General features: G+C 37.3%; 1 protein-coding gene across 1 annotated transcript in view; it reads left to right on the top strand.

Annotated features, from left to right (window-relative positions):
- GUCY1B1 (guanylate cyclase 1 soluble subunit beta 1) overlaps positions 1-14,169 on the top strand; it is a 92,548-nt gene that overhangs the window by 63,540 nt on the left and 14,839 nt on the right. Inside the window, exons 6-10 of the mRNA XM_070757307.1 lie at positions 3,809-4,039; positions 7,434-7,550; positions 7,969-8,102; positions 10,755-10,952; positions 12,226-12,463. Coding sequence (XP_070613408.1) covers positions 3,809-4,039; positions 7,434-7,550; positions 7,969-8,102; positions 10,755-10,952; positions 12,226-12,463 — 918 coding nt within the window. The remainder of the gene's footprint in view (positions 1-3,808; positions 4,040-7,433; positions 7,551-7,968; positions 8,103-10,754; positions 10,953-12,225; positions 12,464-14,169) is intronic.

The raw sequence follows: 14,169 nt of genomic DNA, 5'->3' as shown, positions 1-14,169 counted from the left end.
GAGTGTCATCAGCATACTGATGGTAACTTACCCCATGCCCTTGGATGATCTCACCCAACGGTTTCATGTAGATATTAAACAGCAGAGGGGAGAGGACCGACCTCTGAGGAACCCCACAAGGTAGGGACCTAGGAGTCAACCTATGACCCCCCGCTAACACCAACTGTGACCAACTGGAGAGGTAGGAGAAGCACCATAAAATGGTGCCTCTCACTCTCAACCCCTCCAGTCAGCGCAGAAGGATACCATGATCGATGGTATTGAAAACTGCTGAGAGGTCAAGAAGCACCAGGACAGAGGATAAACCCGTGTCCTGGACCCACCAGAGATCATCTATCAGCGCGACCAAAGCAGTTTCTATGCTGTAGCCGGGTCTGAATTCTGACTGCTGAGGGCCTAGATAATCAGCTTCTTCCAAGGACCGCTGGAACTGGAGCGACACCACCTTCTCAACAACCTTCCCCAAGGAACCCTTGTTTCTTACTAAGAGATTCATCTTCTTGCCTCTGCAACAGTGTGGCTAGCTTGAACAATGGAAATAAATCTGGTTTGGGTCAGAGACTGGTTTTGTACACAACAGAATACCTCTCTTGTACATGGGGGATAATTTACTCCTTCAAAAACTTTACATAATCAAAATAGAATTTAAAAATTGCTACTCTTATTAAACCTTTAATTCAGAGTTATTGAATCTGTATCAGGATGTATTGAAAGTTTACTTATGAATTATGATTACAGAGTATGTGAAAAAATAGTAAATGCATGAAAATGTGTTTGTATTATAGCTGGACATCTTTTTCACAAAACTATATTGTGAAATTGTCCAATTTAGATTGAATGCTCTCACTTAAACATTTATTAAATTTCATTATATTTTAAAGCAAAAGTAAATCTTGTTCACTGGCACTATTTTTCCTTTCTTGGTTTTATATACTAGAGAAGCACTAGAATGTATTCAAAGTATTTATTTATTTATTTATTTTATTTTGTCAAGTACATATTGGTAGTATACATAGATATAGCACTTTTAATATACATGAGATGGGTTCTAATAAGAATGAAATATTAGGACAGGGATGGTAGGCACGCTGGTGCACTTATGCATGTCCCTTACTGACCTCTTAGGAATCAGGTGAGGTAAAGAGTGGATAGTCTTAAGGGTAAAGTTTTGGGGGTTTGGTGATGAAATTACAGAGTCAGGTTGTGAGCTCCAGGCATTAACTACTCAGTTGCTGAAGTTGTATTTTCTACAGTCAGGTTTGGAGTGGATTACTTTGAGTTTGTATCTGTTGTGTGCTTGTGTATTGTTGTGGTTGAAGCTGAAGTAGTTGTTGACAGGAAGGACATTGTAGCAGATTATTTTATGAGCTATACTTGGGTCGTGTTTAAGACGACATAGTTCTAAGCTTTCCAAACCTAGGATTTTGAATCTAGTTGCGTAAGATATTTTGTTGCAAGTAGAGGAGTGGACGGCTAGTTTCTCTAGACACTTTCTAATGTATTTATGTCCAAAATGTGATGTGGGTTCCAGACAGATGAGCTATATTTAAAGATTGGTCTAGCAAAAGTTTTGTATGCTCTGGTTAGTAGCTTGAGTTTACCGGAAAAGAAACTGTTTAAGATTAGGTTAACAACTCTTAAAGCCTTTTTGGTAATGCTGTTGCAGTGATCTTTGGCATTTAGGTCATTTATAATGAGTATTCCAAGGTCTTTTACAGAGTGAGGGTTATCTCCAACGTCTTATCTATTCAGCTTCTATTTGGTATTCTGATTCTTTTTGCCATTGTGTAGGAGAGAGCATTTTTTGGTTGAGATTTTTTGACCATTCTGACAAAAAGTCAAGGTCTTTTGGAGAGCAGCAGTGTTATCGGTGGTGTTGAAGAGTTTTACATCATCGGCGAAGAGAATGTAGTTGCTTGTAATGTGGTCGCAAAGGTCATTTATATAGAATATGAAGAGTGTTGGTCCTAATACACTGCCTTGGGGTACAATTCTGTTAACAGGAACAGGATTAGATGGGGTGCTCCCTATTTTGACCACTTGTCTGTTTGACCGGAGAACAGTTATCTATTCATGTAGGGGTCCAGAGATGCTGTACGGTTTCAGTTTTAGAAGTAGTTTATTGTGAACCACTGAGTCTAAGGCTTTACAGAAGCCTATGTAAATTGAATCTATTGATTTGCCCTGATTGAGATGTGTAGTCCATATGTTTTTGCAGTGTAGGAGTTGCAGGTTACAGGATAATTTTTTTCTGAAGCCAAATTGTTTGTTAGAGAGTAAATTGTTAGTTTCTAGGTGGAGGATAATGGATTGGTTTATGATTGATTCCATGACTTTGCATGTGACGCAGCATAGAGAGGTTGGTCTGTAGTTTTCTACTATACTGCGATCTCCTTTTTTGAAGATGGGGATGACTGTGGCTAGTGACCATAGGTTTGATAAGGAACTGGTCCTGAAGGATTTTTAAAAAGATTATGCTTAGTGGTTCAGCTATGGCTATGGAGAGCTTTTTTAGGAAGTGTGCACATAGTCCATCAAGCCCGATTGATAGAGAAGTGCTTTTTCAACGTTGTCTTCAGTGAAGTCATTTGTGTTAAATCATTGTGCGTATTTATGGTACAACTAGAGAATTTTGGGGATGAGCCGTTGCTGTTTACAAAGACAGAGTAAAAGAATGTATTGAAGAATTTAACTTTGACTGTTTCATCATAGCATTCTTTGTTGTTGGGTCCTTTTAGTAATGGAATGGGGCTCAAGTTCTTGAGTTTGTTATTTACAAAGTTATAGAAGGCACAGTTGGATTTGGTGTGCAGAAGGTTTTCTTTTTGTTTGCTCTGATAATTGAAACATTCCATCTTTATTTGGTGGCATATATTTTTGTAGTGGCTTTTGAAGTTGGATACATAGCCTGTTTTGTTTTTTCACCAGAGGGATTTTTTAAAATTATTGTAGCTTCATTATTGATATGGGTAATTTGTTTTTCTTGGTTATGGTGGTTATTAGTGGTAGGTGTAGTCTGATAATTCTTTTGAAGATGTTATAGAGGTCATCGGCAGTATTGCAGCCAGAGAATAGAGTTTGCCAGTCAAGAGTTGAGTTGAGAGGTTGGTGTCTATGAGTTCATAGTTGGCTTTTTAAAAGTTGTACTTTGGTGTCCCATTATTAAGATGATTCTTGCAATGGCTTAGATTGAGGCTGAAGTCTTAATGCTGTTGCCTCTGTTGGAAAAAGGTTCTTTTATTTGTAGTCTATAAATTGTGCTTTTGTTAGTGCAGAATATGAGGTCAAGGCAGTTGTTGAGTCTAATATTGTTCATTACTAGTTGGTTGAGTCCAAGATTGGTAACAGCATTGTATACAGTTGTGTGGGTGGGTGCAGTCTTGCATTCGTTTTGGGTCCAATTAATGTGAGGTAGATTGAGGTCTCCAAGATAGAGACCATAGGTATTCTAGAAACCAGAGATTCAAATTGTCAAGTTATTCTTAACTATGCAAGGGGCTTTTTGGAACCTATAGTTTTTTAGACTGTAAATTGATGACCCTCTTCTTTTGGCAAATCACTTGATCTAAAGAGCAAATTGAGCTTCAAAAGGAGGCTATCTTGTTCTTAAGTCATTATGCCTTATTTATACTATTGGTTCATTGTTTGGATAGCTGTAACACTGCCAGGGATTCTAAATTAAGTCTGTTTATTTTTACTCATGCACTTTAGGTGTCTAGATTGGAATTTAATATGAGCAAGACTTTTTGCTGAAGAATAAAAATAGACTATTATTGTATTAACTACCTTTTCTTTATATGATGTTCAGGTTATTCAACAAAGAAATGAAGAGTGTGACCATATTCAGTTCTTAATCGAAGAAAAAGAATCCAAAGAAGAAGATTTTTATGAAGATCTTGACAGATTTGAAGAGAATGGTACTCAAGAGTCTCGCATCAGTCCATACACATTTTGCAAGGCTTTTCCTTTCCACATTATATTTGACAGAGACCTAGTTGTCACTCAGTGTGGAAATGCAATATATAGAGTCCTTCCCCAGGTAAGAATTATTGTTTTTCCCGAAAAGCTTTTGAATTCAAGACTTTCCATCATCCTAGTACAGTATTCACTTTTTAAAATCCCAGTTCTATTGTTCAATATTTTGTATGCACTATTGGACTATGAAAGGTATTTCAAATGCCTCCCTCTGAATATGCACATATGAAGTTTTAATAATCAATCTTTTAAACTTTAATGTAAATATATTAAGACTCAAAAACAAGCATAAGTCTTGGTGTAGTTTAGCATTTACACATTTTAAATAGTTTTCATTTCATAATTAGCTATGCCTATGTTACCTTCCCCCTCCCTTTTTAATTGGCAAATATTAAGTAATCCAGAATTTCAAAAGATTTATATTATTTCATGCCTCTACCTTTCCTCCTCCCAGATTGATTTTCATAAAGTATGACAATGGAATATAGTCCTTGATGAAAAGCCTCAAGTTTTTCATCCTAAAACTTTTTCATTAAAAGTCCATTTGAATTTACCATAATTTCCAGAATATAAGACGCACCGGAATATAAGACACACCTAGATTTTAGAGGTGCAAAATAAGGAAAAAAGTATTCTGAACCAAATGGTGCAGTAATATATTATTTAATAAAATACCAGTGTAGCAGAATGCTTTTTACAAACATGTATACTTTTTACAACCATGGACAATTTTAACAAACTTCAAACTTGACAGCTTTAAGACTTGTGGACCAACTCCCAGAATTCCTCCTCCAGTCATACTAGCTCAGGAATGGGAGTAGAAGTCCACAATTCTTAAAGTTGCCAGCTTTTGAGATCTTTGCACCCTTAATCCCTAACCTACGGGTCTTCAAATTTGGCAGCGTTAAGGGTGCAAAGGTCTCCAAACCTGGCACCTTTAAGACTTGTGGACTTCAATTCCCAGAATCCTCCAGTCATGCTAGTTCAGGAATGGGAGTTAAAGTTCATTAGTCTTAAAGCTGTGAAGTTTGGGATTAGGGTGTACTTTAAGGGTATTCAAACTTCCTGAGCTAGCCCTCCTCTAACTGTGGCTACTTTGTTCTTTAAACTTTTCAGCTCTATTTACAAAGAGCCATAAAGATTATCACCGGGGATTCAGGAAAGGAAGTGTGAGGGACAAAGTTGCTGTCTTTTGAGAAGGAGGGAGGGAGGGAGGGAAAGAGGAGCTGCTTATCTCACACACACACACCCCACTTGCAGAAACGAAGTGAAAACTATCTCCTTCTGTAGTCAGGGCAAGGCTGGGGGTTGCTTTAGTCTGATATCACCCTGGGAAAGAGAGACTGGAGTCCAGATCGCTTTAATACTAGAGAGGTTGGTGAAAGAAACCGTGTTGAATTCAGGTTTCCTTCAGTGTGATAACTGGAAAGGGAGGTGAAGTTTCTGTGGACATGCGTTGTGTCTCTCTTTTCATTCTGCTTTGGGCAGTCAGAGATGTGGGCGGGGCTAGGCTAGTCAGTGATAAAAATGAAGCAAATTTGCATTAGCTACCGTAGAAGGAGGCTGCTCAGAAGCACTGAGCAATTTTGCATAACGGTACGAACCCTTCTCCCTTCTGTCCTCTTTCTTTCTCCTCTCTCTCTCTCCCTCCCCTCTCTCTCTCACACACACACAGACAAACAAACATTCATGGCAGAGTCTGGAACTCGGATCATGCAGGGAAAGCACAGGGAGAGCAGCTTCTCCCATCCTTTCCAGAAAACGTCTTTGCTGATTGGATGATCGGGGGCATGGGGGGAGCATTCCCCCAAAGCTTTTCATTACAGCTGAGTGTTTGCCCTTTGAGGCTGCCTGCTTTCCTTCTCCACCTTGGGGGTGCTCCCCCCCACTGCTCCTCCATGTTGCTGTCCTCAAAGGCTGATCGGAGCACACTAACCTCCACCCCAGGCACTGGAAATTAAGACTTGCATTTTCTCCAGTGAAGCTGCCATTTCAATTGCTAACTTTGCTATCTCCCCCTTCGTTCTTCCTTTCTGATTGGCGGTTGGATCAATCTCCTGGAATACCGCCAATCAGTGTCTGTTGCCACCAATTGTGGCTATTACTGCTGTCCTGCCAACTCCCTTCCCACTCCCAAGGTGCAGCATTCGGTGTAAAGGACGCACCCAGTTTTTGACCCTCTTTTGGGGGTAAAAAAGTGTGTCTTATACGCCGAAAAATATGGTATTTTAGTCTGAATCACTGTAAATGTGAAATATGTGAATAGGGCCACATGAAACAGATCAAAGTAGAAGTGGTCATCAGTTTCTAGAAGTATTGCTTGAATTGCTGCTGTGGATTGTAGAACACAAAGTTAGGTATAGAGATTGTTTATAACAGTGTTGTTCAATATTGGCCTTCAACTTCCAACTGCCACCAAGCAAGGCTGAAAAATACTGCTTTAAAATATTTCCTTGCTCAATGCAATAGGATTCATTCTTTCATCCTGGAGCTTGGAAAACTCTTATTAAATTAATTTTTTTATGCAAAGGATCCATTATTTAATTATATAATGTGAGCACTAGTTCACTAAATACAGTGATCCCCCGATCATTGCGAGGGTTCCGTTCCAGGACCCCCCGCAACGAGCGGGTTTTCGCGAAGTAGCGCTGCGGAAGTAAAAACACCATCTGCGCATGCGCAGATGGTGTTTTTACTTCCCAGCAGCGAGGAGCCGAAGATTGGGGTTTCCCCGCCGCCCATGCCCACGTTCGCCTTTGACTTCGGGACTCAGTTGGTAAATCGCGCGGCTGTTTTAAAACGTCGCCGCCAGCATGTCCCGAAGCCAAACGAACCCGGGTGGCCGGGCGAGCAGCGAGCGAACGGCGGGTGGCCGGGCGAAGGACGGGCTCGCTGCTCGCCCGGCCACCCGGGTTCGTTTGGCTTCGGGACATGCCGGTGGCGACGTTTTAAAACAGCCGCGCGGCTTCCCAACTGAGTCCCGAAGTTCGCCTTTGACTTCGGGACTCAGTTGGTAAACCGCGCGGCTGTTTTAAAACGTCGCCGCCGGCATGTCCCGAAGCCAAACGAACCCGGGTGGCCGGGCGAGCAGCGAGCGAACGGCGGGTGGCCGGGCGAAGGGCGGGCGAGCGGCGAACGGCGGGCGAACGGCGGGTGGCCGGGCGAAGGGCGGGCGAGCGGCGAACGGGGGAAGACCCAGGGAAGCCGCCCAGCAGCTGATCTGCCCGACGCCATCTACGCATGCGTGCCCATAGAAAAAAAGGGCGCGCATGCGCAGATGGTGGTTTTACTTCCGGGTTCAAAAATCGCCATATAGCCATTTCGCAATCATCGGGAGCGCAATACCCGGGGGATCACTGTATTACTATATTAATACCACATACAGAACATAGAGAAATGGACTGCAATCACTAACCAAAATTCAAAATTTTGAAATGGTTTTTTTCTTTCTATTTCAGCTCCAGCCAGGATATTGTAATCTATTATCAGTATTTTCATTGGTTCGGCCTCATATTGATATTAGTTTCCATGGAATTCTTTCACATATCAACACAGTGTTTGTATTAAGGAGTAAGGTAATCTAAAACCTAATTTGCAATTTTTCAATAGATATCTGATTTGCTAGGAAGAAGAGAAGACTTAAAACTCATGTTGGTTTGAAATAGTAAAAACACTTTCAAGTCCTATGAAGATCATGTGGCTAGGATACTGGATAGTCTTATCATTCTTATTATTTATTTATTTTTGAAAAAAAAATTATCCTATTTTAATGTTCTATTGTAAATTTTTCCTTTTGATTGTTTTGAGCCACTTGGAGTTGTTGAGAACTGAGTTTTAACACAAACATAGAAATGTTTTTTTTTAATAATATTTGTTTAGGTAAAGATCAGAAAATCAGAAAGAAAAACATTTAATTTTTCTGTGGGTGAACCTGAGAGCACAGGCTTATAACAATGGTATTTTTCATTGAAGTTTCTTTTTGTTCTTTAAAAGGAAGGACTTTTGGATGTAGAAAAATTGGAATGTGAAGATGAATTGACTGGTACAGAAATTAGCTGTTTACGCCTGAAAGGGCAAATGATCTACTTACCTGAAGCCGATAGTATTCTTTTTCTTTGTTCTCCAAGGTAAGCAAATAAGATTTGCGTTTGTAGTGCATAGTGTTGCAACAACTAGAATTGCAATCTTTGAAAACAAAATGCTATGATGCAGATGGTTCTGTGTTTGTTTTATGTTATATTGCTACGTTAAAAACTTCCTTTTCATTCTCGATTAGGAGGTGATTAAACATTTCTGCTTATCCTGCATCCCTGTATAACAGCGCCCCCACAACCTTTTACACAGTGGGTATGGTTCCATGGAGAGAGGTTTTTCTGTGGACTGAAGGGGGTGTGGTTTTGAATACTGCCTTCATCCTGCAGTAGCTTGCTTTTGTGGCCTAGTGTTAGTCCACGGACGGGGCGTTAGAGATCCCTACTGTAAGGTTCATTCCTGAAGCTGATGACAGTATCATTGCTGGGGAAAGTATAATAACATTAAGCAAAAAATAGGCACTGGAAGGGTAGGTGGTAATGGTTAAAATCCCTCAATAAAAGTATTTTAATTGCTTGTATTTTGACTTTGATTTCAAACAATGTTGTGAAATAATCAATTATTGCAGCAGAATAATGCTAATGTTGTGACCCGAAGTCATGTTTGAGACCCAGTAAAAAAAATTTCCTGCATATCTGGAACTTGAAATTTCATGACTTTATATCATTTGAGGGCTTCTTTCTATGAGTATTTGGGGGGGGGGTGTTAGTTTTTGCTGGGCAAAAAAAAGTTACACTTGTACCGTTCGGGTTGTATACGACCCAGAGCAAAAAAGGTTTAATTTAGGTACTTAAATTTGGTCTTTTTGAAAACTTTGTTTGCTGGGATACTAATTTGAACTTTTCTGAACAAAATGAAAGTAAAATTGAGATGAAACAATTAATGCTTATATTTTTATTTTTCTCGCAAAAGGCTGCCCCTAGCGTTTTTGTGCAATTTTGTTCATTTTTATCTAACTCAGGCTGCCAGTTCAAACTTTTTTTTTACCTTTTTGTGTTGGATCACTATTTTGAACATTCCTGATCATTAGAAAAATAGAAATGAACTGAAAAATGTTATGCTTATTGGGTTTTTTTGCTCAGAAATAGTCCCCCCACTGGCTGTGTACAATCATTTTTACTTTTTTAGGCTCCAAATCCTGCCAGTTCCATCTTTTTTGAAACCTTTTTTACTGGGATACTAATTTGAATTTTTCTGAACATAATGATATGAAAATTGAACTGAAAAAATAGATGCTTATTTGTTTATTTTGCTCATAAAAGTCCCCCCCTCTGCTGTGTGCAATTTTTTCAATTTATATATATTTCAGGCTCCTAAATCAAAATATTATTAAAACCTTTTGCATGAATTACTAATTTGAACATTTCTGAACATAATGATATGAAAATTGAACTGAAAAAATTGATGCTTATTTGTTTATTTTGCTCAGAAACCCCCCCCCCTATGATTTCTTTCAGTTTATATGATTTTAGACTCCAAATCTCAAAAAATGTTTCCCCCTTTGTTATTAAAAAACTAAATTGAACATTACTGATCATAAGAAAAATAGAAATGAGCTGAAAAAAATGATGCTTATTGGTTTATTTTGCTCACAAAAGGGCACCAGCCCTCGGCCTTGCTATGTGCCATTATTTTCAGTTTTTATATAGATTTGGCTAAAAATATATAGAATATCCTTTTGAAAAGCAAGTACATGATGGCCAGACAACTCATTTTATGAAAGAAATCTATTTTACTAAAAACTAGTATGTATTTTTGAATTCACAGCATAATTTGTATATAAACTAAAAAAAATGAGCACAGCCTGGTGGGGACCTTTTCTGAGCAAAATAAACAAATAAGCATCTATTTGTTTCAGTTCAATTTTCATTTCATTATGAAATGAATGTTGCTATGTGCCATTATTTTCAGTTTTTATATAGATTTGGCTAAAAATATATAGAATATCCTTTTGAAAAGCAAGTACATGATGGCCAGACAACTCATTTTATGAAAGAAATCTATTTTACTAAAAACTAGTATGTATTTTTGAATTCACAGCATAATTTGTATATAAACTAAAAAAAATGAGCACAGCCTGGTGGGGACCTTTTCTGAGCAAAATAAACAAATAAGCATCTATTTGTTTCAGTTCAATTTTCATTTCATTATGTTCAGAAATGTTCAAACTAATAACCCAACACCAAATATAGCAAAATTTTATGCAGTTTACAGGCTAAACTATCTATAAATTTTTTTAAAAAATTGCAAAAACGCTAGGGGTGGCCTTTTGCGAGCAAAATAAAAATATAAGCATTAATTTTTTCATCTAAATTTTACTTTCATTTTGTTCAGAAAAGTTCAAATTAGTATCCCAGCAAACAAAGTTTTCAAAAAGACCAAATTTAAGTACCTAAATTAAACCTTTTTTGCTCCAGGTCATATACAACCCGAACAGTACAAGTGTGACTTTTTATGAACAGAACAGCAGGGTTAAGTTCTTTTTTATAGAAATATACCACACAGAAGAATAGAAAAATGCAATATTAATGTAGTGTAGTATATTAAATGATGAAATACTGTATAGATATATTGTTACTTTTTGGTAATTGAAGAATACTTGAAAAACAAATTAATTAATGTCTTCTACATAAGTATCAGGAAAATCTTGCCCTATCGTTTTCTCATTTCACTTTTAATTGCATTAGTGTGATGAATTTGGATGACTTAACTAGAAGAGGACTGTACTTAAGTGACATTCCCCTGCATGATGCTACTCGTGATTTGGTCCTTTTGGGAGAGCAATTCCGAGAGGAATACAAACTGACACAAGAACTGGAAATATTAACGGATAGGCTCCAGCACACTTTAAGAGCTTTGGAAGATGAAAAGAAGAAGACAGATACGTAAGAATTAATTTCTTACTTTGAATATGAAATGGTATAAATGATCAAGTTTTAATCACTCTGCTGTCCTCTGTTTGGAGGCTCATAAACAACTCTGGTTTCTAATTGCCTAGTTAAAGTCAGTGACATTACTGTAAGATAAAAATGTTGAACAAAGAAACATAAACATGTCTCTTGCTGAAGCCTAAGAATATTTCCTATTTACAGTTCTTGCACACATGTGACCTTTATATTTAGGTCACCATTTCTCTTATCAGTCTGGCTGGATAAAGAAGATATAAATGTTTGAATACAGTGAAGGTAGTTTAGTGTCATGCCACTAAACCAAACAATCTACAGTGTCTGAACTTTCTAATGGAATGTTCATATGTAGTTTATCATATAAATTACTAATTTTAGGGTATTTTTTTTAAAAAAACGATAGGTTTATGAAGCTTTGTATTAAATGCATTCTTCAGCCTTCACAATCTAAGTGAGTTGCAATTCACTCCTCATAATATGCAACCACCATTGCCAAATTAATTTCTATTTATGAGAGTGTATCGCAAGGATATCTGTTTCTGAAATCCTAATGTATCATGAGCTACTACTGAGTTTGTCATCCAATTTTATCTTGTAACAGTATTTTCTGTTACAAAAGTCAATATGCATTAAAGCAAGGGTTCCCAAACCCCGGTCTGCAACTCACTATCAGTCCATAGTCCATGCAAGCAAGCACACAAATGTCCTTTTCTGCAGGCAGACAGTTTGTGTGCCCACTGCTTGTGCAAATGGAGCTTCATGAGTGCATGTGCCTACTGATTACGCAGAATCAACCACTCTTCCACCTCTTGCCCCTGCTGGTTTGCAGAGCTGGAAAGGTTGGAAATTATTGCATTAAATTCAGATAAGTTAAAAAAAAATCAGAAACATGTAACAAATCCAAATGAAGTACTATAAAAATTGTTAGCTCTTGATAATATAATTATTGTGAAGAAGCATATGAATAGAATATAATTTGCCTACAATGGGCTTAAATGGTATATGCCTATATAAATAATTAATAATAATAAAATAATATAAATAAATAAATATCTAAAATAATTTACTGTATATATATTTTTGTGTGGTTTGTTTAGAAGTAAACATTATAATGAAAATTATTCCTGCTGTAGAATATGCTAAGATTTTAAATTAGTGAATACTAGACATGAACATGATAAATTTATTGAAATATGATCAATTTATTTCTTTTCTATTTTTTCCTTTGCTACTGTTACACAAACTTATATAGATTATTGTATTCTGTGCTTCCTCCATCTGTGGCCAATGAACTGAGACACAAGCGTCCTATACCAGCAAAACGTTATGATAATGTGACTATATTGTTTAGTGGCATTGTTGGTTTCAATGCCTTCTGCAGTAAACATGCCTCTGGAGAAGGAGCTATGAAAATTGTTAATCTTTTAAACGATGTTTATACAAGATTTGACATTTTGACTGATTCACGAAAAAACCCATTTGTTTATAAGGTAAATATGATATGTCATTTCTGTTCTGTGAAGAGGGTAACACTGTAATGACCACTTATGACAAATAGAGTAAGATGTATGGCTGAACACATTTCTTTATGATTTACAAACAACAGAAGCTAGTATGTGGATTGCAGATTCCAAAACATTTTATTGAAGTCTTAAACTATCTCTTGGCAACTTTCCTAGTATGGGCTTATACACTGATGCTAGGCACAGTATTTACAATCTGAAGTTAAATTCCTGATTGGTTTATCGTGAAATAAAAAGAAATCAGTTTTGCTCAACAGATTGTTAGAGTCTTGTATACAGATAAACATAATAATGATATACTATTTTATTATGTTTAACCATACAAAAGTGATAATTTTGAATATTATATGTCAATGTGGGCTAAATACTATTCAGGAAAATTGTTTTAACTACTGCTATAAAATAATATAAACAATAGGTTTAATCTTCTTTTTGTGGCTTATTGGGATATATACAGTAATGGGCTGCTGCCCCTACTGGGGTGGTAGTGGTGGGCGCAGTGGGCGTAGTAAGTTTATGCACTATTTATTGAATACTTAATAGTTTTTTTATTGTCCTTCCTTCTCTAGTATCTTAGTTGATCCCTAATTACTTTAAAATTAGGAAATAATTAAATAGTATGTTTTTACCCATAAACACTTCAATCATTTTAATCATTATCTAGAACTGAACTTTAAGCAATTAAAGAAAATTGAGCTACAGCCTAATCTGTTATCATACTGAACCTTGTGGGTTCAGTACATAATCTTAAAATGTTACTGTGCTCCTCAACAAATAATAAGGAGAAGGAGCCGGGGTGGCGCAGCAGGTAGAGTGCTGTACTGCAGGCCACTGAAGCTGACTGTAGATCTGTAGGTCAGCGGTTCAAATCACAGCTCAAGGTTGACTCAGCCTTCCATTCTTCTAAGGTGGGTAAAATGAGGACCCGGATTGGGGGGCAATATGCTGGCTCTGTTAAAAAGTGCTATTGCTAACATGTTATAAGCCGCCCTGAGTTTAAGGAGAAGGGCGGCATAAAAATCAAATAAACAAATAAATAAATAAATGCTGTCTATCATTTGTGCTTTTTGTGGCTATTCAAATACTGAGAATTAATCAACTGAAAAATAGTTCAAGCACCTATTTGAAAACTCATCTTGGTCGGTAAACCACTCCCACCCAGTCACAACGACCTTTAAGCCAACCCTGTCACATGATTGTTAAGCCACTCCCACCTGGTCACATGGCTGGCAAGCCACTCCTACCCAGTCACATGACCATCAAGCCATACCTACAAAATAAGTCATGTCCACAGCATGGTAGTAAAAAAATTGACAGTCCATCACTGGATATATATGTGTGTATGAGTGAGTGTGTGTGTGTGTGTGTGTGTGTCTGTCACATCTTTTGTCTGAATTTGAAAATTAAGGGAGACTAGGATAGATTTATAGATCAGCTAGCCATACCCTCAACTAGGACTTGAACCTGCAACCTTTGCCTTGTAAGGCGGAGAATTAACCTCTAGGCTACAGTATCTAATCACTTCAGCTCTGTACCAGGAAGGGTTACATATTTTTGTGTACATATATATATATTGGCAAATGAAAGCCAGCGGGTATATTAAGAATGAAATTATGTTATTTTGCAGCAAAAATACATTGAGATGAGAAGTTAATACAATTTTACACAACTTG

Source organism: Erythrolamprus reginae, chromosome 7 (assembly GCF_031021105.1).
Source record: "Erythrolamprus reginae isolate rEryReg1 chromosome 7, rEryReg1.hap1, whole genome shotgun sequence".
NCBI classification, from domain to species: Eukaryota; Metazoa; Chordata; class Lepidosauria; order Squamata; family Dipsadidae; genus Erythrolamprus; species Erythrolamprus reginae.
Note: the sequence above shows the minus strand (reverse complement) of the source record. Positions and strands in the feature narration are given on the sequence as shown.